General features: G+C 53.6%; 1 protein-coding gene across 1 annotated transcript in view; it reads right to left on the bottom strand.

Moving 5' to 3' along the window:
- The window catches only part of MID2 (midline 2), a 113,961-nt gene that overhangs the window by 78,415 nt on the left and 7,562 nt on the right, over positions 1-27,984 (bottom strand). Inside the window, exon 2 of the mRNA XM_056359903.1 lies at positions 9,835-10,556. Coding sequence (XP_056215878.1) covers positions 9,835-10,500 — 666 coding nt within the window. The 5' untranslated portion in view covers positions 10,501-10,556. The remainder of the gene's footprint in view (positions 1-9,834; positions 10,557-27,984) is intronic.

The following is a 27,984-nucleotide window of genomic DNA, read 5'->3' as shown; positions in this document are numbered from 1 at the left end:
CATAAGGAATACAAGGGATAGCATGGAGATGCTAGCAGTGTCCCTGCAAGTGACAACGTGGTCTGAGCATCCTCTAGCCTCATCCTTAGGCATGAAAAGAAACAGGGCTCACATGAGCTCATCATGAGCATGTTACCAACACTGATGGCAGGAAGGTTCAGGGACTTTTATTCCTCCTCTTTGTGCTTTTGAAAGCATATCCGATGCTCTGTTGCTGCCATGCCGAAGGCCTGGAGGAGCCCTCAAGGTGGGAGGCTGCAGCAGGCTGGCTGCAAGATTGCAGATGCAGCATTCATGTCAGCTGCAACCTTTGAAACCCATCCCGAAAGCCAGCACATGGAAGACACTGTCTGGCGCTCCTGGCAGTACCTCACCCACCAAAAGCTGGCAAATTCCTAAGTGAGACATTTCCCAAAGCAAGAAGCTGCTGTCTTGATGCCCTGGCACCCCACACCTGCCTTCTCCTTCCTCCTCTGACCTTACTGCCCCAGGCACAGCCGCTCACCTTCTGCCACATCCCGTAACCATGGGGTCTGCGCTAAGCAGCAGCAGGCAGAAGGCCAACAGCACGCTCATTGTTGCCTTTATCTTCCCAAAACAAGTCAGTTCTCCAAGCCCACCAGCCTCCACAAACATCCTCTCCAGCAGTGTCCCACGCCCACAGCTTCATATGATCCCCAGCTCCTATGCCCCACTGTCCCCACGTTCACACAGCTGATAAGAATAATGAATTTCTGTTTATCAAGCCCAACGAGGGTGAAACTTATTCATATCCTTAACCATCATTTTCATCACTTCCTACTCCTTGAGGCTGATGCAACAGGTGAACAGATGGGCCACCAGCCACTTTCTGAAATTAAGGCACTTTTCAGGGGGGACTTTAATAAAAGAAGGTGACACCTGTTATTTAAAAATAACTTCACCTGCTTCCCATCTTGCTTCTTCCACAGACTTCAGTTCTAGCCTGCTATCTCACAGGACGCGAAGGCTGGAGATTTTAGCCTCATCCCAAACAAAGCACCATCAAATGATTTTTGCACAGCTTCACACTTTCATTTTCCAGCTCAAGCTGCTCTTGAGATAGTAACACTGAAATCATCTTGGATGTGAATGCAGTTGTGGAAAAAGCGAGAGATTAAGCTAACCAACGCAGCTTCTCAGGTCTGCTATCTCAAGACCCATAATAGTTCTTTTTAGTAATAATAATAAAAAAATAACCAAAGCTGTCCTCAGGAGATTTCTGGGTAAAACCAAACCAAAACAAAAAAATAAAAGCACACAGAGCTGATTGCTGGTCCCCATGACCTAGAAACCAACAGCACTTAAGCAGCTACCACCACTTACACCCTACCGTGCCAATGGAAAATGTGAATTGGGAGCTGATCAGACACCAAGCCACGTTTTGATCCCTCTCCTACTGCAGGGCAGAGCAGCCAGGAAGATGCTGTGTTTCCGTATGCCTTGTGCTCCACAGGCAAACGTTCTGCTGCAGCAGTGCCATGCTGCCAGCCACCCCGGCGCGACACCCACAGCAGCTCCCCCAACGCACAACGTCGCTGTTTTCAGTGAAACCTGAGCAAAGCAGCAAGGGCAGCCCAGGCTGCAGGAAGATGTCTCCAGCCCCAGACATGCTCGCGAGCCTCCTCCGGCCTCTCAGGGCTCCTGTGACACTGGGCAGCAGCTCCAAGGCAGACAGACCAACACGCAGTCCACCCTGCATCCCTGATGCTTCCTGCTGGCATACCAAAAAAAATGAAAGCAGGGCCACTGCTCCAAGCTGTATTTTCAGCCTTACTTATTGCCAGCCTTATCTTCACCGCTACAGCTTCCAGTGCATGGAGTTTCCCTGTGTCCCAGCAGCCTCCACCTCCATGGGAAGAATATGCCAGGTCCTGGGGACCATCCCCTCCACAGGGCTGAGCATGGCTGCAGAAGCCCTTGGCTCACGCAGAAGTGACAGACCTCCTAGGACCTTTTGCAATTTCCCATGAAGGGGTCCTCAAGTGGTTCCAATTTTGGCATCCAAGCCCTAAGCAGCAACTGTCTCCTGCTTCACGGCTTCCAAAGGGCACACTGAACTGCCAGATGGAGGCCAGGGCAGTCACTTGATAGGGGAGCCTGGCAGATGATCAAAGGCCTTCACCTGCATCAGGGATGAGGCAAGATGCTCATTTGCCCGTGCTCAACATCTGTTAAATGACTGTTGCTTTGCAAGTCACTTGAGGGCCACTGCAAAGTGATGGGGACGATAACCCTATGCTGGGGACCATGTTTTGGACCACAGCTCCCCCCTGCTCAGAGAGATCACTTATAACAGACACTAGATTACAAATTCAGCCCAAGATAACAATAAAAACACTCTGTGTTTCTTCCCACACACACACTACCTGCCTTAGGAGAAAGAAGCCAATGCTAAAAAGCCTCAGAAGCTTGCTAGGGAGCAGAGATGCCTGGAATTGTGCACAGAAAGCAAAAGAAGCGGCAGGTAAGGCTGAGGAGCCAGTTGGCAGGTGAAGGCAGGGGCTCTGCTTGCCCTAGGGTGCCTCTTGATGATCTGGGCAGCTGCAGCCCCAGCTCATGGTCCCAAAGCTGTGGCAGGTTGTGGTGCCAGCACCTGGCTCCCCAGCACAGCCCCAAGGGATCGACTTGCCTGCACCAGCACCGCAACCACTGTAGGCAAGCTTGAACCGTGGCTAAGCCAGGGCTGTGGCCAAGAGGGGCTCAGCCCCACTCCGCCAGTGTGGCAGGGGTTGCAGCATTGCCGGTGACCAAGTGCCATGCTGCCAGGGTCCCCAAAGCAGCAGGGCGGTTCCAGCTCCCACTGCTGCAAACCTGGGCTGGAGCAAGCCGCAGCTGGGTTTGCATCTCCCTCTCTAGGCAGGTCTCAAAGAGACACAGCAGAAGCGTATCTGCTGCTGGTTAAGGGTAAAGAAGCCGCCAGCTACAGCACAGCCAGAGCTTTCTGTATTTTTGCTAACAGCCCCTCGTTTTCTGTGTAGGAGTTACAGCAGTCACAACTGTAACCTTTGTTCTCAGCTAACTCTTCTTTGTGTGGAGGAAATATATATAAATATACATACATATGTATATAAAAATTCAGTTTAGCCCCATGGCAGTACAGTAAATGATAAATTAAGCAGCAATCTCAGTGATTCACAGGGCAAGTGAGAACATGTTCACGAGTCCCAAGGTGAAGAAGTTCTATATTGCAGCATGAAGGTGAGGGTTTTTGCCATTTTTCTATGCCACCATTTGCTTAAGAGCGTTTGAATAACAATCAGCTTTTCTGCACACAATTTGTCTAGCACAGGGAATTTTTAGGTTTTTTTTAATCCGGAGCCCCACTCACATAAGCATGCTGGAGGCAGCGCACCCCTCAGAAGCATAACAGATGATGGGCCTTCCACCTTACTGCTCTTCCTTTAGCAAAGAGCAGATATAGAAGTGTTACAAAACACCTTTTTTTTTTTTTTTAAATATTTCCAGCCTGTCAATCTAGAAACAACTCAGCAAAGGAAAAGCCTCCTCTGAGCTAGCCCTTAGCCAGTTCCTGCAAAGGGAACAGAGCAGATGGAGAAGCGAAGGACAGCAGCGAATAATTAAGGCAAAATCCTTCCTCTGAAAACTCCTTCCACCACAAATCACAGACCGGAGGAGCCAGCCAGAGCTCTTCAGTCAAAGCCTTTCTTGCTGTAATCTCCCCCTTGCAGGAGTCGCTGCACAGCATAACCCCTGCCCAGCCCTGGCACAGCAGCAGCACTGCTGGCGCAGGCAGGACACGGGGCAGGGCAGCGCTCCACAGAGGACTGTAATTACAAGTTTCAAGCAATCTGAATTTATAATTGTCCAAGATTTTACTCGGCAGATAACGCGCTGCTGTCCTAGGCGCCTGCTTTATCTAGGTCAAGCCATTAGTTTTGCTCTTAATCTGCATACATTTTTAATTTAATCTTTTAATGTCGATTTTCAGCTAGCAAGCCGAGCTGACAGACTTCTCTGCCGCTGATTGCATTCAGCATCTTGATCCTTCCCGAACACACAGAGATGGAAAACACGCACCAAAATCCTGAAGCACTTCGACTACTCATAGCCAGGCTCAGGCAGTGGGAGTGCCCGCGCTGCCCGCTGGGTTGGGGAAGCAGAGGCCAACGCTGCCAGCAAGCGAACCCAGTCCATAGGATGCTTCACCACCGTGAAAAGGGCTGAGCAACCTGGCAGGAGCAGTAGTCCAAGGCTGACAAAGCACACGCCAAGACACACACAGGTGGCACCCCAGGAGCCCATGCTAGGGGAGTTTTGGGCAGCCAGTGACCTTTAAGGTGAGCTGCAAGAGGACAAGAGATAGGAAGATGCCTTCAGATATGCAACGCTAACCTAGATCTGCTTTCTGAAGGCACCACCAGGTTCTCCCAGCTGAACGGGTGCTGCCTCAAAGCCAAGACGGTGCTGGAGCCACCTTGCTCTGTGCCAATGGAATTATGTCACCAAACAAAGCCTTGACCAGCAGCGTGCCCAGCCTCTGCCTGAAAAGCCTGGCACATGCCCTCTCTCAAGGCTCTGGCTGGGCAGGCCAGCTTGAAGCAGAGAGAGATGCCCAAGCCCCCTTACCAGGGCAAATGTTCACATGAATGCCAACTTGCCTGGTGAGGGAGAAGGGAAGGAGCATTTCTTTCTCTACCCATTGCAGCTGTAAATGAGCAAAAAGCAGCAGCACAAGGCAATCACTTCTGATTGAGAAGTGTCTGTCAGCGCAGGATTACAAATGAGTATTTCAGCACGGGTCTCGGCACCACGGGTCATACTGTGGCAGGACCCACTCAAAAAGGTTGCTACTAGCAAACGCCGAAACTTCAAAGCAAGCAGAAAACGTGGGCAGAAATCCAACCCCTTGAAAGCATCACGCCTCTTGCCCTCCCTCCAGGTCCCTCCCGCATCACCAACTCGCCTGTCCTCACCTGCACCACCCGCCTGGCAGGGTGCTACTGCTATTTCACCGTCCACAGCCACAGGCCTCCAAGCACTTCAGTGCAGCGCTGGAGAAGAGCCACTCTATAACAAACCAAAGACTATTTTTCCCTTCTGTTGCGCTCTCCGTAGCTGGTAACTCTGGGCGTGGAGCCTTCCCGGGGAAGCAGAATACCACTGCATCCCAGCTTTGGAAAGCTGCTGGACATGCTCCCACAGCACACTGGTGACTCCAGCGCTTCAACCTCCACCCCATCCTGTGTGGCATCCCATGTGTTCCCCTCTCAAATTCAGATGCTCCCAGACCCAGGCTCCCATCTCACAACAAGGGCCAGCTGTGAGTCCCAGCACAGGGGAAGGGAGCTGGGATAACCCTTTCCATCATCTCAAGAACAGGTAGATGATTTTGCCACAGAAAATCTAGCAACATTGGATGGCCAGGGTTGGAAATAACTGTGGTTCATCCTACACTGTCAGCATCCCTGGCGTGTGCATCATTTCTGCCAACAGCTGACTGAGCTGGCAGCAGTGGCCGACGTCCGAGGTGACGCGCATGGCAAACAGGGCTGCCCCTATGGATGAACCAGCTCCTGGGCTGCAAAGAACTAGGTGCAGAATTATGTGCTGGCAAAGAGCAGCAGTATCAGAGCAAGAACTACTTTATTCCAAACTAACGGGCATTACGTGAGCAGCCACAGACCAGACCCAAGACCTTGGCACAGCAATGTTCATGACTCAGATTTACTGCAGTTCAGGAAAACTGCTCACCCTTTCCAGCTTCTTTATGATATAAACAAGTGGAGTTGAAGATGCACACAAAGAAAAGCCATAACGTGTTAAAAAGGATTAAAGATGTTTCCTAAAACACCTTGGGGTGTATAATATGGTATGGACAGACTGCTGCAGAGCGTCCACGGGAAAGTCACGCTGCAGGTGCACACTAGAGATTTCTGATTCGAAACAAACTCGGAGGGGAAGGCAAGTGCCGGGGGATGGGTTATGGTTTAAACACAACGGTATGGTTTTCAGGCATGCAGCTCTTCTAAAGAGGGGGCAAAAAAAAAGGAAAAAAAAAAACCAAAACACCAAAGATTTTTGTAGAAAGCACAGCCCTTTTGACAAAATGAAGTTACTCAGTTCAAAACCCAATTTTCCATCAAAAAAAACCCAACTTGAAAGGCGTTTCCAGCTTGCTCTAGCTATGGGATCAAAGCCAGAGATTAAGAGCAACTGCTCACTGCTCAATGCCCAAGCGTACCACAGATCTTTAAGAGCAGGCTGGCTGCAACGTAACTCACCGATTAATGACTGAAAGAGAGAAAGGAATGAGGTAGAGCCCTGCCATGGGGCACAGGGGATCCTCGGGCAGACCTGGGGGCGAGGCAGCTGCCATGGGGAGCAGCCAGCCCCACTGGCAGCAGCTTCCCAGGCAGCAGCATCCCACCTGTGCTCCCATCCCAGAATGTTTTTAATAATTTCAAGTATTTCAGATACTTGCAAGTATTTCCAGAGCATGCATCGCAGTCAGAACTATAGACTGAGGCCATATGAGGAAAACAACACAAAATACTAATGAAAATATTGACTCTGCTGGTAAAACTTGGCATCAATCCCATGCAATAGCTGCACCAGAGGTAGGGCATTAGGAAGAGAGCCATCCAAAAAAAGCCCAACCGATGTGCAGCCAGAGGCGAGGATTACAGACCAAGGTGCCCCCACGCAGCGGTCGTGCCTGGGAAAGAACAGAGAGAATGTTTCCAGCACAGGAGATCCTCCCTCCTCCTCCAAAATCACTTAAGACTGTTGCTTATAAGAAAAAAAAAAAAAAAAGAAAAAAAAAAAAAGGAAGAAAAAAACAGTGCTCTGGCAACCCGCAAAATTTGGCTGGTTGAAGAAGCAATTTAGGTTGTCAAGGGTTTTTGTCTTCGGATGAATATGCCTGGCTGGCTGACATGGGCCAGATTAGGGAGAAATTATTAAGAGGTTTTAATTTCTATCCCTGGGTTTTATTGTGTGTAAACATACATGGTCATTTCTTTCTAAGGTTTCCAATTTGCTAATTGAGACATTTCCTCATGGAAAAAGAATGTCCTGGACTATGGACCAGGCTGCTGGCACTGCTCTGCACACTGGGGGAAGCTTAGGTGAGAAGTGATGCAAAGACAAGACAAGCAAATGAAGGTCTGAAGGCAAACATCAGCCACCACGGACCCCAGGCGCTTCACAGGCACGCACTGGCACCGATGCTATTTGGCAGCACCTACCAAAAGACAGACCCGATGGCTGGAACACAGGGAGAGACAGAAATAAAGTACAGGACAACCTACAATTATGTTCTTCCTGCTACTGCAGATGTCACTGGGCATGTCACACCAGGTCTGGGAGACTTTAGAGAAGGGCAGGTAGGAAACCCACCCAGGAAACTGGACATCTAGAAAGGTTTCTTTCCAGGCATCAGTTGGTTTTTTTTTTTAAAAAAAAAAAAAGGGAGGAAACAAAATAATCTGGTCTACCCATTAAAAAAAAGTCTTCTGTATTTTTGCTACAGTGATAGAAGTATTTCTTCTGCCCTTAAACACAAGAGCAGATGGATTGATTTTGTTCGAAACATTAAGACGACAAACAGCCAAGAAAAGCATTTTTTGGTCAGAACAAGACCAGAACATGAAGGGACGAAGGGCCAAGGAAGAAGCAGCTGAACACACATGAGAACACTTATAACAGGAATATGACTGCTGCCACAGTTACAGCCTCACCAACGCAACCTCTAATGGGACCAGCTATATATTATTTTTTTTTTAATATTAAGGAATTAAAAAGCGTTTTGCAGACTCACACAGAATGCACAGGGGAGAGGGATTTCTAACTTTATATAGGTCAAATATCGTCCATACAGGTTCACATAATACTCAGTACAACCACAGCCACTGCATAAAAATTAAGCTTCAAAGTACTCCAGAGGGATCCCTGGGAAGTTTGCTCTCTCCTACCTGAAGAGCAGCAGAGCAGTAATTCAGTTCAGATCAATACGTGCTCCAAGTGAAGGGGGCTGGAGAATGATTGCCTGCTTCTGCAGCTTCAGCTCAGGGGAAATTAGGACAGAGAACATGGGCTGTCGTAGAGAAGATGCTCCCTGCTGCTGGCAACACTGGTCTCAGCAAGAAGCAGGTGGAAGGGAGACCCCAGGCAACTGGACCATGGTGGGGTTCTTCAGAAGCCTCCAAATCCTGGGCAGCCTCCAGCCACCTCCTCCACAAGACTGCACCCTCCCTCGACATGGTACCTCTGGGAGACACAGAGGGCTGCTCAGACCAGCCCCTCCGGGGATGGGATCTGCATAGAGCCAAAGCACCATGATCCCATGGGAGGGCGAAGGACAGAGGAGGAGTTTGGGGCACTCGGGAAGCAGAGTGGAGCTCCATCACTGCCTTGCAGCATCACAGAAGGGTTTGGGTTGGGAGGGACCTTTGAAGACCATCTAGTCCAACCCTCCAGCCACCGGCAGGGACAACTCTTACTAGATGAATGAAGATGCCCAACCCCCCCCAGCCTGACCTTCACCAGTCCCAGGGATGGAGCATCCACAGCTTCTCTGGGCAACCTGCTCCAGTCCCTCAGCCCCCTCATCGAAAAACGTTTCTTCCCTATGTCCAAGCTGAATTGCCCTCCTTCAGGTCAGAACTGTTGCCCTTGTCCTGTCGCTACAGGCCTGGTAAAAAGTCTCTCTCGGCCCTTCTTCAGATGTTGAAACGCCGCAGCAAGGTCTCCCCGTGGAGCCTTCTCCAGGCTGAGCAACCCCGGATCTCTCAGCCTCTCCTCCTAGCAGGGGGGTTCCAGACCTCGGACCATTTCTGTGGCCGCCTCTGGCCCCGCTCCAACAGGTCCGTGTCCTCCTTGCGCTGGGGACCCCAGAGCTGGGTGCAGTGCTCCCGGGGGTCTCACCAGAGCGGAGCAGAGAGGGAGAATCCCCTCCCTTGACCTGCTGGCCATGCTGCTGGTGATGCACCTGGGTCACGGCTGACTTTCTGGGCTGTGAGTGCACGTTGATGGCTCATGTCCCTTTTTTCATCCACCAGCATCTCCAAATCCCTCTCCGCAGGGCTGCTCCCAACCCACTCATATCCCATTACTTCCCAGAGCCTGGCCCGCTCCTCTCTCACAGCAGAAAAGCTTTGCACATGCTGGCTTGAGGAGAACATGAAAGCACTCCCCCGAGCACTTCTCAGGGCACAGCGGTCCTCCAGCATGGGTGAACCCTGCAGCAGAGGTTTTATGGAAAGCAGGAGGGTTCCCACACACTGCAGCCTGTGGGCTGGAAGCTGCAGAGCAGCTTTCCAAAAGGAAATGCCCACAGTCCGACCCATCCTGCTCCCATCCTCCAAGAGCTGAATAGACACAGTCCAAGCACAACAGCATTGGGGAATTGTGCCTGCAGGTCCCCCCAGGCCACTCTTTGCCACTCCAGTTCTCTAAGGATAGGACAAACCCCAGGGGAAAGCCACACTCCTGGGGCAACAGCCCCAGGGCACCGTGGTGCCTGATGATGTGCTGCTGTCGGCCATGTGGGGAGAAGGTCCAACCCCTGGGCTTGGTGCACACACGTCAGCCAGAGAAAAATAAGTTAGCAATGATTTTGCTCTAATTGTTTAAGCGAGACCCAGCCCAGCCTCCTGGGACCAGGGCCCCGGAGGAGCCCACAGGCTGCGTCCTGCAGCCCACGTATCTTTCAGGAGCTGTTTGGCTTAAATAACGGATGCCACCTGGGGCACCTGGAACCAGCTTCTGCTCCAAGAGCCATCCCTCGGCGAACATGAGCCCCTACAGACAGCCTGGCCCATGGGCTCACTGCGGCCGCCAACGGCTGCTTACCTTCAGCTTTTCAAAGCGATCGCTGAGGGATGCCACTTGGTGGTCCCGGTGGCGGCCCACCAGTTTACATAAGGCACAGATGAGCTGGTCATCAGCAACACAGTACATGTTCACCTTCTCATTCTCATGCTCCAAACATGTGAGTCCTCGGAAGTGCGCATCAGGCACAGGCTCCACCAGACGGTGGCTGGTGAAGGGCTTCTTGTTGGGATGGGTGGCCCGCAGGCAGCGGTCACAGTAGGACACCTCGCAGGTGATGCACGTCTTCACGGCATCCCGCGGGGGATCCTGCTCACAGAACTGGCAGGCGATCCTCTCGCCGGCCACAGACATGGTAGGGCTGTTGCGGTACGTCCTCTCACGGCGGCTCTCACTGGGGGAGTTGGGGCTGCTCAGGGATGCCTTCTGGAAGCGGTCAATGATGTTTTGCAGGGTCACATTCCTCTTGAGACCCTCCAAGCCCCGGTGGTTGAGGGAGATGACATAGCGGCACGTGGGGCACTGGAAGGCGGTGATAGGCTCGATGGACTCACTGGAGGAGCAGCTGGACACCAGGATGCGGTGGGCGCAGCTGAAACAGAGGCTGTGGGCGCACGGCAGCAAGAGAGGGTCTTCGAATAACTCCAGGCAGATTGGGCAGGTCAATTCTGACTCCAGTGTTTCCATCTTTAGTTAAAACTATCCTGATTCAGCATCAAAAACCAGGGAAGGCGGTCCGGTACCTGGGAGAAAGGAGAACAGAGAGACATCATGAGACAGCGGCTCTCCAGGACAGCTCCTCTCCACTAGAAACAGGAGCCTGGGGGAGTCAGACACATCACCTCTGCAACACCCCCAACGCACTCTGCACCCCAACACTGCTGCTACAGCCCAGCCAGGCTCATGCAAGCACCCTGGCTTGGCTGAAGCCTCTCACCATCCCATCCCAGCGAGCTGAGCCACCAGCTCGGACCAGTGCCCAGAGATGCTGTGGAACAGGAGAGCTGTTTGGAGAGAAAGGGAGAAGGGGCAGCAGCAAGCTCCTCTGGTCACCTGCCAACCCAGCCAGGGAAGAGGACTTGCACAGAGAGGCTGAAGACAAAACCAGGAGAAATCACATGATTCGTGTTTCTTTTAGTGAGTGCTGCCCAAGACTGGAGCAGAGGGCCACGTTGGTTTCCCACACATAAAGGCTCTGCTGCACAGCAAAGACAAACCTCTAAGTATCTCCCCTAGCAGCTACACAGCCCCGTCTCCTTTTGGTGAAGGGAAAAGGCGAATCATGTCCTGGAAACTCTGAGCAAAGTGGGTCAGGAGTTCCAAGTCCTCCTGCTCCGTGTTTCCCCCAGCCATTGCCTTTCGAGAGCGGGGCAGGGAAGGAAGAGCAGCAAAATTACAGTCTGCAGGCTCCCAGTTCAGCTGTCCTCCGCTGCACTCCAGCAGCAACAGGGATGCCCAAATCAACTCCAGCTGGCAGCAAACAAGCTCGTATTTTTAGATCCCCTCTTCTGCATGATGGAAACAGGCTCTCTGCAAGCGACCGAACCTGCTGTCACAGTGTTTCCAAGCTCCCACTTTCAGAGCACCAAGCTGCACGGCGAGTGGCTGGCCTGCCTCCACCAGCACCACAGCACGCTCCCGAACGCTGTCCTCTCCACACAGCCACCGAGCTGCCTCTCCCCCGTGCTGGAGGAGCGGGCGGCAGCAGCCCCGTCTTCATCAAAACCCAGCGACCGCGCCACGGGCACAGGCTGCGAGCCCACCTCCAGATCTCACGCCAGCTTCTGGCAGATCTCCGGAACAAGAGGGGACAGTAACAGCAGCCTGGCAGGTGCTAAGGAGAGAAACCACATGCTTCCCTCCCCAGCTTCACCACTAATTAGCAGGAGGGCTGATTATCAAGAAGGGGGACAGGGTGGGCTTTGCGGCAGCCCCGCTGCCTCCAGCTCTGCTCTGCTTGAGAGGCAAACAAGCCATCAATTGATCAGCCCCACTGCTCCCCCTCAGCGACCCGGTGGAGGGGAGCGCTTAGGGGCTGCTCTGCTCCAAACGAGCACGCTGCTGGTTGGGCTTGGCACCGGCTGGGAACATCTCCCGCCAGGAAGAGGGAGTGTTTAATTACCTGCAAAGGGGCAGCAGGGCAGGGTCCGGCCACACAGCTGGAGCCAAGCCAGCAAGAGGATGCTCGGCACTGGGGCACACGCTGGAGCGGACAGCACAAGCTGGGCGGCCACAGTTCCCAGCCCAGGAAGCACAGAAGGGGCAGGCTGGGGATTTCTTTCCAAATTCACAAGAAGATGGCCTCTGGCAAGGGGGATGCCTACAAGGAAAACAGCTTGGAACTTTGGTGCTTGTGCCCTGGAGGTGGAAGAGGTGAAGCTGGGTGGCTAGCAGGTGGCAATCCCGGAACAAGGGTGCCCAGCCCTAAGCAATCGCCTCTTTTTCAAGCCCGAAGTGCATTCCTTTCTCCAGCCCGCATCCCAGCAGCCTTCACCAGGAATGAGACTTTGCTTTCTAATTAAATCAAAGTCAGGAAGAGGCAAACAGTGGCAGCAATCACCCAGGGGAAACAGCACACTGTCATTCCCCAGATCCACCTGCCCGGCTTCTTTGGCTGTTTCATCCCTATTGCATGTCACTGCCTCTGTCCCACCACAGACCAGCAGCCATCATCGGTGACAACTCCCGCACCCTGAATTCAGCAGCAGGCCCAGCAATCCCTCGTCAACCCACAGAGCGTTCTTCATCTCATTCGCTCGCAAGCAGCACTGCGCTGGGCATTATCGCATCCCACTCCCACAAACCCACGAGTTAAGGCTTTGAGTGATGGGCGACGGGCCAGGTTTGAGAGCCAAGCATTGCTCTGCTGCCTATAGACACCAAACAAACACCCAAAGTCAAGGTCTGGGTAGCAGAGCCTCCACCCATGGCCATGCCCTTCCAGCACATCCCATTAAGAGCATCATGAGCCATGAGTGAGCCCTGTTTGAGGATGACTGCCTGTCCCACCACTCGCTGGGCTGGTAGCATGGCCTTTCTGCACCTGCACACTGGTTTCTCCCACCAAAGATGCCCTGAAGCCCAGGAGTGGAGCCTCTCCCTGCCATACCGCAGCCCTACCTGCCCTACCCCACGCCACACCAAAGGCAAGGGGAGGCAGCTGGATGACATGCAGTGACACCGGATGGGATTCAGCCTCTCCTTGCTCGCCCATGCTCCAGATCACGCCCGACACCCAGCACGCACGTGCACACACACACACAGTGCCTCCAGATCTCCCTCGGTGAGTCAGACTGCAAGCGATGCCCACTGCGATGCCCACCCTGGGATCACAGACAAGGGGTCCCTGCCAGGGGCTGCTCCCCCACCTTAGCGCTGCTGCAGGAGCCAACCTGATGAGAAGCAACAGGGTGCCCAGACCAGCCCAGTTCCCACTCCAGAAACACCCTGGCAGGGTACACTGGCTCCCCTTTAGGTAGAAGAGGAAAAACCCTGCCAAAAGGGTCTGTAATCTAACTGTGGATGGGATGCAACAGCAGAAGCAAGAGCTGGGCAGCAGAAAGCCCCAGGAAGCGCCCTCGGCAGGCTGGGCAGGTGGCAGTGGGGCCAGCCAGCACCTGCAGCCCAGGAACCACTAGGGCAGGAGTGATCCCACCTTTTGCAGGTATCTTCCAATCTACCTCTTCCCACCAAGCAGCTTCAGAGCACTTGCAGCGCGCCCCAGGGCCAGCTCCAGCCCCTGCCAGAAGCGATGCTGGCAGTCATCCCCAACCATGGCTGGGGGCTCTGCCTGCCCACCCCAGCCAACAGCCACTTCCAGTGCCTGCAAATGGCAATCATCCCCTCCCTGCTGGGACCCGCCTGCACCAGCCCCTGCCTATTACACCACCGCTTCCCAATTGCCCAAAATAGGATTTGCAAGTGCCTGCAGGAGATCCTGAGCTCTTCCCTACCACCTGCTCAAGATGCTCATAGAATTAAGCTACTAGATGTTTAGATACATTAATGCTGCAGCAACCTTATCAAGGCCTGCCCAAATGCAGCCTTGCACACATTTTTTTAACTAATTTTTTTTCCCCAGAAAGAAACAGCGGAAAAGCAGCTGCACCCAAAAAACCTGAGGAGCACAAAGGCTCCCAGCAGCTTCCTCTCTGCGGCTCCTGGTGCTTTTCTGAAGCCTCGGAGCCCATCTTGACCATGGGAAAGCGGTGGGGAGGAAATGCGCCTGGCCGCCTGCCCAGCAGCTCTCGCACACTCAGCGGCAGCCATCCCCTGCCGCAAGCCAGAGCTGCTGGGCTCCCCAACCATGCTCCAAAGCTGGCAGGACGAGGGGGCTCCCCTTGCACTTCCCTAACACCCCCAGCACCATCACTGCAGCTACGGGCAGCTCCCCGGCACTTCCTCTTGGGCACTCACACTTTAAAACCTTACAAACCGCCTTTGGGTCAAGGCTGGTCCCTTACTTTGCTACAATGCTCCAGGTAGAGCAGCTGCCTTTGCCATAAGAGCCTGACACTCCTGGCTGCACGTACAGCCCTGGCACAGGGAGCAGAGCACCCCGCAGCTCCCCAGCTCATGCACAGATTCTCTCCAGCCAGCAAAACACAAATAAAAAAAACAGGAAAAGAAAGGAAAAGGATAAGAAGATAATTCATTTCAGAGTCAGACCAGCATCAGGGAAAGAATTTGAAAATCAGGATTGGTGCAAGAAGCTCCCCAACAGCCCCTGCCGGGCGGCACGAAAGATGTTCACTGCCAGTGCCTCGCACAGAGCAGGCGCCACACACTCCAGCGCCTTTGAAGCGTCCAGCTTTGCTGCAGTCAGAGTAGAAAAGATGCAAAAAGTTTAAACAGCCTTTTGCTTTGTTCCTGAGGGCAGTTCTTACGTTAATGTTGTTTTCCTTGCTGGGACAACATCCTTTAGATCTGCGATAACTGAGAAGGGGGCCTCAAGAGCCAGGCTGGAGCAAAAGCAGGGATGAGGAAGCTCGCTCAAGAGATGCACCTGGGCAAAGCAGTTGGTGCTGCCTTCGAAGCCTTTCATGCCTCTCACTTTGATGTTCGCTTTGATGTCCAGGATTGACGTGGCACGAGGAATAGCTGATTAGATTAAAATCAGCTTTGTTTAGAATCATTAACTCCCTAAATATAAGTGTTATAAACTATTAACAAGTGTTACAAACAGACCCATGTCACTTGTGCCCAAGGGCCGGCCAGCCACGCTCGCACTGGCCCCTAGGCAAGGCAGCAACTACAAGCAACAGCTAACAAAGCAGTAACAGAAAAACATTTTTTCCGTGGAAAGGCCTGGGTGGGATTTCTCCCACTGTGTAACACACAGAGGCATGCAGCGTCCTTCCTGTGACGTGCCTTTGCTCAGCACGACAGCAATGACAAGCAGCTTTAGGTGGGTGTCTGCCAGCCAGTACAGTGGTGGAGACGTGGGTGAAGCACCCACCTACACCACTGTGACCTACCCTCCCGGTGCTGGGGATGTGCACAGACCCACAGGCATCACACATCCCCTGCTCCATGCCTCCCCGCTTTTGCCTCCTGGCTGCCAGGCAGGGCAAGAAGAACGACCCACAGAGAGGACAAACACAGGAGAGATGTGCACGGCTGCGGTCCCTGCATCCTCACCAGAGCCGCCGCTCAGGGCAGTGGGAGCCCGCTGGGTGGCACCCACAGCCCCCATGCTGGCCAGGCAGCAGGGAACAGCACTTGCACCCCAGGCCTCCTCTTCCTCCCATAGGGACAAACCAAGCAACACTAGGCATAAACACCCCCAGTCAATGCAAACCCTCTGACATCAGCAGCAGACACTGCTCTGCCAGGCACGCACGCGTCCTGGCGCACCAGTCTGGACACACATTCACACCAAGCACGCCCTGTGCCATGGAGTTCGGGTACCAAAAATCAATATGACACATTTTACCTGTGTTTAAAAGCAACAGCTGCCATTTCTTTTAATCTCTTGGGCTTGGCCACAGCTACCTCTTGAAGCTCGTCCTTCTACCCCTGCGTAAGAGTCAGTCTAAAGAGAACAATATTGTCTCAACATTGCCAACTGAGACCTGGAGATGGAACGTGGTCCTCATGGACACCAAGACACCAAGACCCTGGGAAAGAGAACTGCACGGTACGAGGAGTACTATGCCGCTCCCTGCAGCCTGGGATTGAATAAGGCCACATAACAGCTGTCCAGAAGATGGATCACAACCGTGGTCATAACAACGAACCAGAAAACAATACAAGAACACGCCTCCTGGTCTGAAGCTGCCCTCCTCTGGGGCAAGATAACCTGGCTCGAGAGGGCGGAGACTGGCGGCAGTCCATGGACCAGAGGAGGAGCAAGGTGTGTTGCTTGGCATAAAAAGATGCCTTCTTAGCAACTGAACTTTGGAGAGCTTCCCCACCAAGGATCACGACGATCGGAAGGACTGGCGGGACGCTGCCTGGACCCGGGACCATATGGACGCCTTGGACCCGTGGCGGTAGCTATAAACCTCTTTCCTTTTCTTTTTACTTTACCTTTTATTCACTTTCTGTCTTTCTACCTATCGCACGCCGCTTTACGGGCAAACAATAAAATTGTGCTGTTTAATTGAAGCATAACCCCTTGGCGTGGTTGCCTTGATTTTTGCGCTTTGAGATCATAGTTAACGAACCATCACGAGTCCACTGAGTGGACCCTGACACCCTGCCCACAGCCAGACACAGGGCACAGGGAGTGCCGATGCACTTCCCAAGCCCCACGACTTACGGGTTTGATTCATTTAGGATGCAATTCTCAGCGCTCTCCAGGCATCAGCATGTAATTACTGTATAACTGGATGGGACTGTTTTGGTTTTAGCCTGACGAACCATTCAGCATTTGGCTTTGCTACTGTTTGTGGTGACAGGTGCCTAGTGCCTAGCAAGCACCAGCCTCTGCCCAGCCGGCCACAGCAGCACCCACTTTTCCTAAACCGCTACAGAGAATTTCAAACCCAACAGCATACATCGGCTGGTCACATTTTCCCCTCCAGCACACCCTCCTCATCTCGGCCAGCCCCCACTTTCACCAGTGTTTGCCAAGTCCACCTGAAGTTTGTCACGGTCTCCCCCCAGCACCAGAACAGGGCAGGGCTTTGCCAGCCCTGCAGAGCCCCACACTGCAAACCACCTCTGCTCTCGAGACCTGCTCAGAGAAATGCCAACTCCTCAGGGTGGTATTTTCCACATCAAGCGTGATTCCCCCACCACCACCACTTTTTTTTTTTTCTTCCACCCCACCCCACTCCCCAGAAAAACTTCAGTCCAAATTGCTCAGCCACGTGCAAGAATGAGGCTTAAAAAAAGCTACGTTACTCCACCCACACACAAAAACATTTAAAAAAAAAAAAGGCAACCCTTTCCTTAATTGGCTCCACAACAGCAGGATATAAAATCTGGGCAGCAGTTGTCTGGGTGCTTTTTGTTGTCCTTGGGAAAATTAGCTCAAAATTGGATCCCTGTTCAGGGAAAAATAAAACACCCCTTCCAGCAGCCACATCCCAACCCCCAAGAGGTTGCTCCTCGCTCCGGCCAGGCAGGACCCTCCTGCAGCATGGGGACCCGCTTCCCAATTTTAGGGGGGGTGCTCCCTCCACTCCCCCACCTTGCCGATAGCACCAGATCAGCCTTCGCAATCAACTGCCCTAAGTTCGCCCTTGGCACAGGTCTATCCCAAGAGAAAGAGGGATCCTAGGGGGGGAAATGGAAAAACAGCCCCTGACTGTGTAATTAGCACCAGCTTCCTACCTAATGAAGATAGGAGAGAGAGAGAGAGAGAGAGAGAGAGAGAAGGCAATCAGGCTCATCCAGCCAATTTAGACCTAGCGTTACCTAATTTTTCTGTGCTTGACTTGCAACCTTGATAAGCTGGTGCGTGTGGAGCTGCTCTGCATATTTAACACTAAATTTCAAGCTTAAAGCTCCAGATGGCGAAGAGCATCCTTCAGCCAGGCCGCTGCAGTGCCTGCCCCTTCGCCTGCTCTTCCCTCCCAGTAAAACCAAGCACAATTGAACAGAATTTGGCTTTTCCCCCCCCAAGTCCTGCCTCAACAGTTTCCTTAATAACTGCACAAATTTGTCCGAGGCTTTCTGAAATCCAAATAATTCACCTCCCAACCGCTCTCCCCAATCACCTTATCAAAATGCTGAAAAAAGAAGAAAAAAACCCCAACCCCCGATTAAACTGGATTTCCTGTATAAAAGCCATGTGGTGTTGTCCTTAATCTATCACACTGAAGCACAGGCATTTCCACATAAGCTTTAATTATTTTCTCAGCCAATTTGCTTGGTGCTAAAATAAAGCTGGATGCTCTGTAATTCCCACAGTTCTTCTTGTACCTCTTTAAATTAAGGATGGAGCAAAAGAGGCTGTGCTCCCATGCAGCAGTTGCTTTTAATGAGAGATTACTTTTTGCTGGCAGTTCAGCTGCTTCATTGTTAAATTCCTTCAGAAGAGCTGGCTGCCGCCCACCGGACGCTGGTGATTTGTTGCTCTTTAATTTCTCCGTTTGCACAGTACCTTATTCCCCTGGGGAATTTCATCTTCAACTGCCTACATTGTCTTGACTGATGGGATGAAACTGTTTCGCTTCATCACAACACCCTCTTTCCCCTGAGCTCCAGTGACAGAGTGGAGCTCCCAGGGCTGGGAAGGGCTCCCGGCAACCCAGTCCGTGCCCCTTGCAGGGGCTCACACCACTAGTGCTGGTCAGGGTCCCCACCATCCTAAAAAGGGGATTATTCCCAATGTGTAAACTCCGCACAAGCCTTAGTAACCAACAGGCAGTCACTGCCCTAAGCCAGGGTGCTCCAGCCCTGCTGTTGGCATCACCGGTCCAGCACGTACCCCTGGCCACCGCTCCCATCTGGGCTGCCCTGAGAGCTGCTCCCTTCCCAGCTGCTTCAGTTTTCCACCCCTGCTTTTCTCCCTCTTCTGTCCCTGATAACATCTCTCCATTAGTCAAGCAGCCCTGTCAGCCTCCACCAGCCCCCAGGGATCCCTGCAGCTCCTAGGTACGAAAACAGCCTTCACCCCAGCAGGCTCCCCCCAACGCTCCCCCAAATTCACTGCCCCAGCTCAGCACCTTCCACGCCCAGCACACCCTGCCATCCTTCTCCTCCTGCCAGCGCCAGAGCCGATTGTTTTAGATGGCTAATAATACTATTACAGCTGTGCAGAAATCAATGGATTACACTATCTGTTCTGGCAATGGCACGAAACCTTCCCACCTGCAGCCACCTCTGATTCGCCCAGAAATGATGAGCCACACTCCCGTGGGCTGGGAAGCACAATGTGGGGAGAGCTCGTGACATTAGGAGGGGTTTTTAACCCAATGTGAAACCATCAGCTGCTAACATCGTATTTGTCTAGTCCTAGCCCGATAGGATTACGGCGTAGGATGAAGCACAAAGATCGCATTGGTAAGTAGTCAGTTATGACCGCACAAGAATACAAGCCATCACCAAGCTAGGCTCCCCATTCACCAGAATCAGGTGGCAGCCTCACGGCACTTTATCGGAGATATATATATATTTCACAGAGACCTTGAAAGCACCCCGAACCCAGCAGCATCCACGACAGCCCTCTGCAGATGGAGCCGAATGCTTCACCCATAGAGGCAAAGCCTTTGGCATGAGCCCAGCACTACTCACATTTTGGACGAGCTCACAGGGGAGCAGAAGCAACTCCAGGGAGCTTGTCTTGGGGTACCTGCATGGGGCAAGGATGCTCGGGCCAAAGCCCACACACTCTCCACTAGGGAAAGACCTCATTTACCTCCAAGATGTCAGACAGGCACCAACCAAAACTCGTTTTCACTCCAGTTACATCCTGGTTGAAGGGATTTTACCTCTTTCCTACAAATGGTGCCCAGCTCAGCAATGTGCTCAGCGAGGTGACAGCTCCCCAAGCGCTCCCATGGGACCTCAGCATAGCATGTGCCCACCAAAGGCTCCTGAAGGATCTCGTATTTGGAGTTTATGACATGCAAGGCAGATCAGGGAGAGATTTCCTGCAATTTGCTCACCAGCTCTTGCAGCCATACACACGGGAAATCCCACTGTACAGATTTCTCAGCAGCTGAAGCAGTTCAAAGAAACCCCACACAGCAATGCTGTACATCATCCTCCCAGAGCCTTGAGAGGCAATTCCCACAGGCACGGCGTGGAAACCTTCCCTGCTACCTCTTTCACTGGCCCGGGGGTCAACAGAATGCAAAAAGGTGCAAGGCATCTTTCCGTTCCCCTCCGATTTGGCAGGTCCCTGGAGCGCAGCACAGTTGCTTTTGATTCCTGTTGAACACCACAGCTCCCCAGGGCCCCCTGCACTCCAGCAATCAGTAAAACCAGGGACTGCATCACCCAGGCTCACCCTCCTGCAGGCAGCAGCCCATCGCAGCCCTCTCCACGCGCCGTGCCCATCTGTCCCTGCCACGTGCCTCTGCCTGGCACTGCCAAAGCCCGGCAGCCCCTGCCCCTCTGCCAGCAGCCACCATCAGAGCCCGGGGCGACGCTGGCAGCCCCAGCCCACTGTGCCGGAGCCAGGGCTATCTGCAGGCGCATGGCTCCGAGGGCTGCGGCAGCGGTGGGAGCAGCCCCACCTTCCCAAGGCTGGCACAGATGCAACGAGCCACTTCCAGCCATCACTGAGAAAAGCAGCTGGCGACTTAGCATGCCACCAGACTGACACGTCCATCACTCCCGCGGCCCTGGCACCAGCAGCCCTTCCTTACATCCCCCTGCAAATCCTTCTTCCCCCACCTGCCAAGCCTCTCCTCTGCTCGTCTTGCCACCTCCCTCCCCCTCCTTCACCTCTCCTGCAGATAACTTGCTCTCCTGTCACCCGGGTCTAACAGCTTCTCCTCTGGTGCCCAGCACAGCCAGCTGCTGCTCTAAGGTGGGCGAGCGAAACAAGTCACTTGTGTCAGCAACAGCAGCTCCTCAAAAAAAAAAGACCCGCACCCAGCTGGCTCCTGCCAGACCACACATCGCAGCAGCTTTTTGATCCAAACCATCCTCCAAGTGCACCCCGCAGCTCTGCGTCCTTCCCCTCTTCCTCAGCTGCCGTCTGCAATGCAGCTCCAGCCCAGCAACATCCCTGCAAGCAGCTGGAGGCCCCTGGTCCTGCAAGGACAAGGGGAGGGCATGGCTGCAAATGCAGTGCAGCATTAGCTGGTGGCTTTGTAATAACCTTTTGGGCTCAAGAGCACGTCATGGCTTCTAGCCCCCAGACGGATGCCACACAGAGGCATCCAGTCCTGCAAAGAGCTGCTGCAGGCAAAGACCCAACCGACATCGCATGTCAGGCACTGCCAGGGCCCACAGCCATTAGCTACAGAGCGAGCAGACCCCCCACACCACCACCCAGCACCCTGCTTTCTACCTGCACCAGCCGCAGAAGCTCAGCTCCTTCACTATTCCAGAAGTGAGGCAGCACAGGCAGCTGCCCGTAAATCCCACACCGATCCTGAAGCAGCAGGGCGGCCGTGGAGATGCGCATTTCAAGGGTGAACCCCTCAGTCTCTCCGGAGGCTGGAGAAGCAGCAGCCCCCTCCAGCACTTGCAGCACTGGCACCGTGCTGGGGAATGAGAAAGCACCTTTCAGGGGCTGTGCCCCGCGAGCCACGCCGGGTTTAGCCCTGCTCCAGCATTTCCAACCAGGCCACCAAGTCCCACCCCAGGACACCGGTGCTGCTCGCCCACAGGGGAGCTGGGTTTAAGAAGGTGCTGACAAACGACCACAGCGAAGGCGAGGCTGGGCTCACGGCAAAGTCCACTGCAAGAAAGAGACGGGAGAAGGCACAGACCCAAGCCTGGGAAGGAACTGTTGCTGCTGCAGTGCGAGCGTGGCACGACACGGAGCTGGCCCACCATTGGTGGTATCCTGGGACCTTTGTGCCGTGCAAACAACGAGGCAGCTACTGAAGGGACATTTATTGGGAGACAGATCCTCAACCAAAGACGGGGTTCCTCCTGCATGGTATAGCCCCATCCCAGCAAAGGCACAGAGCCTGAGAGTGCCAGCCCGCTGTCTGGCATCCCACCACCACACTCCCGGGCACCAGCAGCCCCACAGGAGAAGGGAGGGAACTGGAATGGGGCCACGCAAGTAAGGCATGGCTCCAGAAGGGCCAGGAGCTGCCACCTGGACCAAGGTTTCCATCAACATCTCAGCCTGTTAAGGGCTATGGTGTGTCTCCAGACAGCAGCTCAGACAGCACTCCGAAAAGTATGTGTGCCGCAGCGCTGCGTCAGCCTCGCGAGCCCATGAAAAAGCAAGCTGCAGATGATGTCGCTTCAGTCCCATTTTGTTGCTCAGCACTGCCAGCAGGAAAAAGGCTATTCCATCCTCCCCGCAGAGATCCCAGCCGCACACGCTGCTCACCGGCAGTTGCGCAAGCCAGCCCAGAGCCTCGCCAGGCTGCCCCAGCCCAGTGCCCGCTCCAGTCTCCACAGCCCCAAACCACTAAACTCAACGGCCATGCTTCCGAGGACAGATGCCACAGAGTCGGGAAATTCAAAGGCTATTGTGCTGCTTTGTGAAAGTTTAAATATATCTGCACAGGCTCCTTCACTTGCATTCCTGGTGAAGGGGGTAAGATAAACAAGGCTTCCTGCAGGAACTGAAGACAATGGGGGAATAATTAGCATTAATCTCCAATGCAGAAACAATGCAGGTAGCAGATATTTCTGACTTTCACACCCTCCCCCCCACCTCCAGCCACATTCAGGAAGAGGCACCCAGACTGGCGTAACTTGGCCCACAGACCTCAGCTAAAAAGACACAAACTATTTAAAAGGAGGGAAGACACGCCACCAGAGTAGAGGGATCAGCCCAGGACTTGGCCATTTCAGACTTCCCCTCGCAAAAGAAGGCTGGCACATGAGGGACATGTCTCAGAGACATGGTTTTCCCAGCGTCAGCAGCTCTGGGCAGCAGCCGGGCTTAACATTGGGTGCTGTGTGCACCCACATGCCAAGGGTCCCAGCGCAGAAGGCTTGGGGATGGAGCTCGCACCCACGCCTCAGCCCCGCTTCACCGCCAGCACAGCACAAGCCAACGTGCAGGAGAGCTCCCATGCTGCTGCAGGGCTCCAGTGGGGAGGGTGCAGACCCCACTCCTCCCTCCACAGCCCGACCAGAGGACTTCAGAGGTCCGCTGCTGCTGCAGGCACCACCTCTTCATTTCAGAGAGGGACAAACCAAGGCTTGTTTTCAGATCACAGCAATTCTTTAAACGGTTCTCCTACACTGGCCCCTTGGGAGTGCTCTGTACGCCAGCCAGATTTCCCAGTCCTCCTCCCAGCACTGCAGAATGACAGACGACCTCAGCACTCCCCGGACCTTTTGCCAGTGCATTAAATAGGTCATTTGAAGCCTTTCAAGACAACAGGCTCCAGTGCTCGGTGCTCCGAGGTGACTCACAACCATTAGCATCCCTTTGGAGAGGGCTCTCCAGCCCTCAATCACTTTTGCACATAAGGGTTTTTACCCTTCATATCAAAAAAAAGCACCAGTTCAACTGGTTCAGCTTTCCCCCACAGGATTTCACCTAACACTGAGATCATTTTGCCAACTGTATTTGCACCTCTTCGCTGCCACGCTGGGAGCCCTTGGCCCGGGCCTCATGGTAAGGCACTTTGGAAGCCCAGCAGCCAGCCCCTGCCCTACCAGAGGCGCAGCCACGGGCACCACACACACCCTGCTGTGGTGGCACAGACCTGCTGGCACCTTCGCACCTCCTGCATCTCTCAAACCACAGACCACTGGAGAGCAAGTAGCACTGGCTTTGCAGCGGCTGGATGTTTCCAGCTTGTTGGTGCCATTGCCACTGTGTGGTGCCCACCCACCTGCAAGCACAAAGCTCTGCTTTCTGCAACTCCCAACTCAGCGGGGCTTTATCACCACAGCACTGCTTGGAAAGATTTGCACCCTGCATCCAGGCAAGACCCAGCCCAGGTAGCAGGGATGGCCTAGTATTACTGGACACAGGGGTGCATGGGCACACGTCACCAGCTCCAGCAGCAGCAACGTGCTTCCAGCTGCTCATGTGAACCCCCCGGTGCTGCCCTGAACACCCTGGGCATTTATCAGTGCAGCATGCTACAAAGCACCATCTCCATGCAAAGGAGCTCATGCTCTACAGCGAGAGTGAGAAGGCTCCAGCACACACAGGGGACCAGTATGGCAGAGCCACCACCTGCCCCCCACGTCCCACCCTCTGCTCTGGATGCCACCAAACACCCACAACGGTGGTTCCTCGCGCTTTGCGTGGCACATCACAGAACGCTCCACTAGCAATGAGACATGCCACATCCTCCAGGAGCAGCCCTGGGCTCAAGGAGGAGTTTCCTGATCAAAGCCAGGCTATCAGCAAAACACCAGTAAGGCTACGCTGCTGCAGGACACTATCTGTCATGTCCCACAGCTTGTGCCAGGACAGGGATTAAACACCAAGTGAGCAAGGCAGGTCCTGAGCGCACGCAGCTGAGTTAGAAACAAGCAGCTCACCAGGTCATCTAACAGATCAGATCGTGGCAAAAGACCAGGGCACAACCCTTGAACCCACCACTCTGATGTCAAGCACCAGGTGCACCCCAGAGCACACTGAGTAATTACACAATCCCACCATATCCTCTGAAGGATACAACCCACCGTCTGCCTCCGTCACCCATCCACGGCACAGCAGCCCACGCTCCCCAGCCAGTATGGCTCCGCCATGCTGCACCACACAGAGCCCTCCTCCCTGCTTCAAGGGGCAACCGAGGTCATTTTGCTGGCATGCAGGGGCAACAAATCTCCCTGCCACCCCTCTCAGCTCTCCTTAGATGCAATTCATGAGATGAAGCAGGTAACTACAAAGGTAATTTCCTCCTGCCATCCCCACTCCCTCCCTGCCTGCAGGCTGCTGGAGGGAGGCAGAGGATAGCTTTTAGCGACAAGAGGCACAGCACAGACAATACCTGCTATATAACACTGAAGCCTCTTTTAATGATCTGAAAGAAAAAGAAAGTGCTCTGTATTTTGCATTTGTAATAATCACAGACACTGCAAGAGGCTCCCTGGAGTCGGGGTTTACACGCAGAGGTGCCTTCACCTCCGAAAGCATCCAACTGCCTTGATTCTCTGCGGGAAGCCTGCCGCATCTCCGCAGGCGGATGGCAAAGCTCAAGGCTGGTGAGGAATAATAAAGGCATGCAAGTCCCCAGGATGCTAAAGGGAGCACAGCACTTTGCAGGTCACACAGGGACTGCACCAGTGGCCAGAGGCTTAAGAAAAGTATTGGCAGGAGTGAAAGAGTTTTTAGAAAAATTTGTTTAAAGATACATAGATACATAAAATCAATTCCACCTGGCACGCCCAGACCATGGTCTTTCTCAGTCAAGGGCTGGAGGACTGAGCAGCTTCTCAGGCAGTGGGGAGGAACCTGAGCCCTGTCTCCTGCCCACTGTCATCCCCATCTGCAGCGAGGACATCAGGGCCAGTGTGGGAGCTGGATCCTCTCCCACGGCAGCCCTGGCATGGCAGAGGGCATCACATCCTGTGCTTTGAGGAGACACCAGCCCTGGGGCCATCTCAATCAGTGACGCAGGTCACACTGCCACTATTGACCCCTGCAGAACCTCATGACAAACAGGGCAATAAAGCTGCTTGATGATTATTCATGAGATGAAGCACTGCTAAAGGACTTCAGGAATCAGATAAAAAGGATGAAAAAAGCCTGAAATATTTCATGCCAGAAAAATGCAGACATGTCACACATGGAGACAAGGGCTGGGAAGGTGACAGCAGCCTGCACCCAAAAAAGCATCTTTTGATGACAACCAGAAGCCAGCTCCCTCCTTTCAAAGCATAACGAAGTCAAAGGCCAGTGCAATATTCTTCTCAGAAATTAAGTTTCACACTATACACTGACCGGCAGCCCAAAGTCTGGGATACCAAGAGCAGAAGCCAGAGCATCCCTGCGCTTCGTTCAGAGGGCATCAGTGCCCAGGAGCAAGCTAGCAAGGGCACATAAGATTCAGCAGCCTCCTCCTTACCAGCAGTGCTTGGCACCCCAGCTTTGCACTTCATGCTCCCTATGCGAACATGCAGGGACTTGCTGTCTCCCTGCAGAGCCGGTGCCCGGCGAGCTCTGCCCACGCGTGCAGCCTCCCAGGCACTCGCTGCAGGATGAGCAAAGCTCAGGAGTCGTGCCCAGGCTGCAGAGGGAAGAGGGAAGCAGCAGAGTGGGAAGCACACACAGGGCAGCCCTGGCACAGCAGGAGCAATCGGGAGGCACTCTGTGTGGGGAGGGCAGCAGGGGCTTGGCAGAAGAAAGGATGGGGAAATACAGCCTGGGAGCCACCAGTGACAGGGTGAGCAACTGCAGCAGGCTTGTAAAGGCAGAAGGGAGAGCAAGGACATGATGGTGGGGAAAGGGGAGCGGAGTAGGGAAGAGACACAAGAAGAGCTGAAATAAACCTGTACTGTGAGCAATGAACAGGACAGAGCATCTCTGCAGGGCATGAGGGAGAAATCCTCCTGATCCAGCCATGAAACAGCTGCAGAGCGTTTATCCACAGCAGCTACAGGTGCCAGGGAGGGAGAAAGGGAGAGCAGCGGAGGGCAGGGAGATCAGGTGGGGCAGTCTGGAACTGGGGTGGTGGGGCAGATGCTTCAGGGAGCGGAGGGAAGGAGCACAATTCCAAGGGAGAACAGGGAAGCCAGGGAACGGTGAAGTCTGGATTCAGGAGCTGAGAAGAAAAATCCCAGACAGGATGAAGAAGAGGAGCCTGTCCCTGGGAGAGGCCAGCCCTCACTGATAAAGAAACAGGAGATTTCCCAGGAGGAAAGCAAGCCTGAGGGGCAAAGCCCAGAAAAGCAGGGGCTCAGGAGGACCTCAGGCATGGTTGTGGCACCTGCAGAGATCCCAGAGGACATCTCTCACCCACCAGCCATGGAGGAGAAGGAACACACCAAGCAAGGAGATTATTATGACCTGGATTGCTCATCACAGAAAGGCCCCGAGTCATGCAGCTCGGTACCCACCACCTTCCTGCATGACAAAGCCAGCCCATTCATCCCTTCTACAGGCACACAAAAGCTTCCAGCACCATGGAGTGAGAGATGGAGCCACCCGCAGCCAGGGAAAACCTCCAAGAAAAAAACAAAACAAAAACAAAAACCAAACTTAAAAAAAAAAAATCAGAGCACATTTCTGGGAGGGGAAAAAAGCAATGCAGGCAGACAGAGGCATCAGCACAGAGCGCCAAGGCCAGGTCCCAGCATGCTGCAAACATACTGTGATGCAAAGTGCAAGCCAGAAGAAATCAGGGCAAATTTGCTAAAGAAATGCAATTGAGTTTGGCTGATTCTCCAGCACTCTGCAGCAGCTCAGGATCTTGCAAGCAGAGTTTCAGAGTCAGCCAGGATCCTTGCTCTGTGCTCCAACCCCTGTACAAACTGCGCAGAACTGGGGGAGCTGCTTGCAGCAATGGGAAGGCAATATGAGCAACAAAGCAAAGTGATCAACAGAGAAGCCCCTGGCACTGCCTAAACGAGCCTGACATGTTTACAGAGAGGGTTCAGGAGCCAACATGTGTGCAGCCTGCTTCGGGAGGGACTCTAGCAGCTCCCAAGTGCCAGCTTTAAGAGCACAGTGGATGCTTTAAGATAAGCAAAATGTCATTATGTGGCCTGAACCAGTATATTTCTGCAACAGTTCAGAGTTCCTGGATTTCCTCTGTACCTGGTGCATCCCACCATGCAAAACAGACAGGAGGAGCTGGGAAAAGGCAGCACAGCTCTTCCACCCCACTTCAGGTATAACCCACAGGCAACTCTCATCAAGGCAGCAGTGCTGGGCTGATCACACACCTAACAGAAGCCGCCACATTTTGCCTCCAGCTCAGGTTTGCCTTGGCACTTCCCCCATTGCCCAGATGCCTCTGGACCCCAACAGCACATTTCTGGAGCATCACCACTTCTCTTTTTCCAGCAATTCATCATGCACACCACTGAAAATCCATGCCTTGCTTCTAGTCTGATTTCCCCAGCTACTCTGGAGGAGCTGAGCAGGCAGCAGAGCTACACTGACCATGCAGAACAACTCCTTTAGACAGCACCACAGTCTTTATGGGCACTGGGCTAAAAGAT

This window comes from Falco biarmicus, chromosome 14, assembly GCF_023638135.1.
Source record: "Falco biarmicus isolate bFalBia1 chromosome 14, bFalBia1.pri, whole genome shotgun sequence".
In the NCBI taxonomy this organism is placed as follows: domain Eukaryota; kingdom Metazoa; phylum Chordata; class Aves; order Falconiformes; family Falconidae; genus Falco; species Falco biarmicus.
Note: the sequence above shows the minus strand (reverse complement) of the source record. Positions and strands in the feature narration are given on the sequence as shown.